Source organism: Zeus faber, assembly GCF_960531495.2.
Source record: "Zeus faber genome assembly, chromosome: 9".
Classification (NCBI taxonomy): domain Eukaryota; kingdom Metazoa; phylum Chordata; class Actinopteri; order Zeiformes; family Zeidae; genus Zeus; species Zeus faber.
This window is the reverse complement of record NC_137197.1, coordinates 6,007,450-6,011,021: the sequence shown is the minus strand read 5'-3', so window position 1 is coordinate 6,011,021 and position 3,572 is coordinate 6,007,450. Positions and strand designations below refer to the sequence as shown.

The 3,572-nt window shown below is 48.9% G+C and overlaps 1 protein-coding gene across 3 annotated transcripts in view; it reads right to left on the bottom strand.

Moving 5' to 3' along the window:
* The window catches only part of dclk1b (doublecortin-like kinase 1b), a gene marked incomplete at both ends in the record, with an annotated part of 22,446 nt that extends 19,090 nt beyond the window's left edge, over positions 1-3,356 (bottom strand). For all 3 annotated transcript variants that reach the window (XM_080006454.1, XM_080006455.1, XM_080006453.1), the window contains 2 exons: positions 2,253-2,602; positions 2,996-3,356. In XM_080006454.1, the coding sequence (XP_079862580.1) occupies positions 2,253-2,602; positions 2,996-3,356 (711 nt within the window). The remainder of the gene's footprint in view (positions 1-2,252; positions 2,603-2,995) is intronic.
* Positions 3,357-3,572: the final 216 nt, after the last annotated feature.

The following is a 3,572-nucleotide window of genomic DNA, read 5'->3' as shown; positions in this document are numbered from 1 at the left end:
AGCGGGGCGGCTCCACGGCGCGAGGAGCGGACCGCGGAGCCGCCTTGGCGCCGTTCGGCGGCCGACTCAGGAGAAGCATCGATGGAACGGACACACTTCAGCGCCCGGGAAGTGTCAAGTGTTGTCAGGACTCGATACTCGATGTTTAGGAGGAGAGAATATTCCAATAGATGTCCAAAGAATCCAAGTGTGATAATGTTTGAGCAAATAATCATTTGATTTTTAGACATATTTGAATTGGTTTAAATAAATTACTCGACAATTAGTTGCCGGTGTAGTTATATGTAATATCAATGAGAGTTGTGGATTCAGAATGGATAATGCTATTGAAATGAATATGAATATTTGGATTTTTTTATTCAGATTTTTTGGACCTTGGGCTGCTATAATGAATTGGAATTCCAAAATTGAAAAAGCAAAATCCTATCGTTCAATTTCCTATGTTTTGACACTTGGGATTGTTGATACGGGTGTTTAGGGGTTTATGGCTTGTTTTTAGGTTTATGGCCAATTTTTTTTTGTGTTTTTTTGTGTATGGCAACTCATTTTTTCCTCCTTTTTGAGCAGAAACAGGGTTCCCTCTTCATCAGAACAGCTTGCACCACGTGGCCCCCGTGCTGCTGCAGCTCTCCGGCTTACACCTTCAGTCCTCACTCCACTACTGCAGCACTCTGCTGCAGAGAGCGTTCCCTAGCAACCGCAGCAGCCCACCACATCACCATGGAAACCACCCCATTCACACACGCACAGAAAATAAAAGATAAAAAAAAAAATCGCCATCAATTTATGGTGGTGTGTAAACTCAGGCTGCAGTTGTTAATAATAAAATAAACATTGTTAGAAAATCAGGGAAAATACAACTTCCACTTAGTAAGAAGTAAAAAGCCACAGTGAAAGAGAGGAACTACATCACCTGCAAAATGATGAAGTAATATCCATGTGGATCCAGACACGGGAGAAACGTTTGATACTTGTAAGGATATTAAATTAAATTTGAAAAGGAGATTCAATTAACGAAAAGCAAAATTAAAAAAAACAAAACGTAAAGGATAAATACAGTACAAGTCAAACAAGGCTTTAACCTGGCTGTTTAAACAACTAACCAATGTGCACCGTTTTTTTAGGACCCCCCCCATTTAAAAAACAACTGTTAAAACATGAATCTCTACGATCCACTGCCTAAAATGTGCATTTAATCTGGTGCTTCTGTTTGGCAGGAAGGCGAGACGTCCTTGTGTCCCACAAACCCGTTTCCTAGCGCATTTAGGAAACGCTCCCACCGGCCGTTCCAGCCCCACAACACGACTGAGGCCTCGGTGGAGGTACAAGGGTTGGAAAAAAGAAACGAAACCAAAAAAAACAAAACACCAGAGTTTTCCTCTGAACGGGGGGACGCGTCGACAGCGCGGCGCAGCGTCACGGTACCTGAGGCTGCTCCGAAAACACCCGGGTTCAGGCGGCTCTGCCCCGACTCCGGGTGTTTCCTGCTCAGTCCAGCCTTTAAACACGCGGGTGGGGTGGACGCTGCGCCCCCTTCGCACAGAGACATGGCGCCGCATATGAAACGGACATGACTTATTGATTTGGTTCGTCTCCCGGATTGCTTTCCTCCTAAATGGCGGGTGGAGCATCGCTGAGGCAGGAAGAACCTTCCATGCTCTCCAGGGGGGAGCGTCGGTCGGACGCTGACAAATAAACACCTCCCACGGCGAACGTGGACGTCGGCAGTTACACGAGGGCCGTTCATTATCCTTAGCGGGTGCGGGTTCGAGTCCCGCCATGTTTCAGTGTGTAGGCCTGTTTTAAACTGCACTTTTAATTCATTTTATTCTGCTTTGCTCTGATGTCATCTTTTTTTACTCGTTCTGTAAAGCAATTTGACTTGCTTGTGTAATATCCTACGTTTACACTTTGAATTGTTGATATAGGCTTTCTGTTCATATTTTTACTGTCTTAAGGTTTATTTTTAGATTTATTGCCTTTTTTATATATATATATATATATATATATATATATATATATATATATATATATATATATATATATGGCTATTTTATTTGTATTTTTATGACTTTATTATTATTGCCTATTTGTGCTGCCGTAACACCATAATTTCCATTCAGGGATGAATCAGGCATATCAATCAATCAATCTAAAAGAATCGCAGCGCCATGGATTGGAGTAAATCCATTAAATGTAAAAGATCATAACAGGACATCATTTGAGCTTAGTAGTGATCATTTGCCACCTACCATCTTCCCGTCGATGGTGTACAGCCTCTTGACGACGCCCGAGTCCATTTTGATGGCGTCGGTGATGTCAGTCATGACCTGCTCGAAGGAGTGGGCCGTCTTCTTGTTGAGCAGGACGCGCACCGCCTTGCGGGGCTTCACGCCGCTCCGGATGATGGTCACCAGCTTGGGGCGGATGAAGTCCCGGGCCTCCCGGTTCTCGGGGGACGCCGCCATGGCGCTGCCCAGCGAGGCGGGGACGCGGGCGGCGGCGGCGGCCGTCCGAGCGCCCACCGCCCAGTTGGGGTTGACGTTCTTGGTGTAGTCCAGCGCCTTGTAGGGCTCGATGGAGCCGCACACGTAGCTCTCACCTGCGGGAAGGGAAAAAATAAAATAAAATAAAGGAACGCTGACAGGTTCCCAGTCTTGTTGGATGATGAAATATATCGTCTATGATATAATATTTATGTGCCGCGTCAAGCCCGGTTTATTTACACAAGTCCTTAATCACAGCGCGGCCCCCAAGGGCCTCACAACCCCATATTTCACTTCGTAATCAATTCCATCCCCGAGGCTTAACCCTTACCCACCCAGGCGAGGGGGAAAACTCCTCCCGAAAAAAAAAAAATGAAGAAACCTTGGGACAAGGCACAACAAAGGGAGGAATCCGCCCCCCAGGACGGCCAGGCTGCGACGGACGCCGATGGACGCAATGAATGTAATTCCGTCCCCGGGGCACCCGTTGTGAAGCGCCGTCAACTCACCTTCCACCAGCTGATCCATGCTGGCGATCTTGGTCGTCCCGTCGACGGAGTAGATGGTCCTCACGCCCTGGGGCAGGTTGACGTTGTCCGACAGGGCCCGCGTCAGGTCGGCCAGGAGGGCGTCCAGGGAGCGGAACCGCTCCTGGGATATGGCGTACACGATCCCGTTGAAGTAGCGGTCCCCGTTGCGGTAGAAGCGGATCTTCTTGGCCTTCTTCTCGGAGGTGAGGGCCAGCAGCGTCCTGGTGCGGTACAGGCTGCAGTGGGCGCTGTGCGTGGGGCTGGGGAGGCCGTTGCCCCTGGAGCCCCGCCGGGTGTACCTCAGCGCCTTGTCCCGCTCGTCGAAATGCTCCAGCTCCATGTTGTGCGGCGATACGACACCTAAAACCCAAGCACCAGAGGGACACAAATACATGGATCTTGATCACCGGCTCTGGTCCTTCCCAGGGGTTCACCGTCATTTGACCTACAAGACGCCAGCGCCGTTAGAGAAGGCGCAGCGATGACTGCTCCCATCCTGGTTTCACTGCGATCCCCCCAAAACGAGGAGAGACACCGCAGCACACCCCGCGAGAAT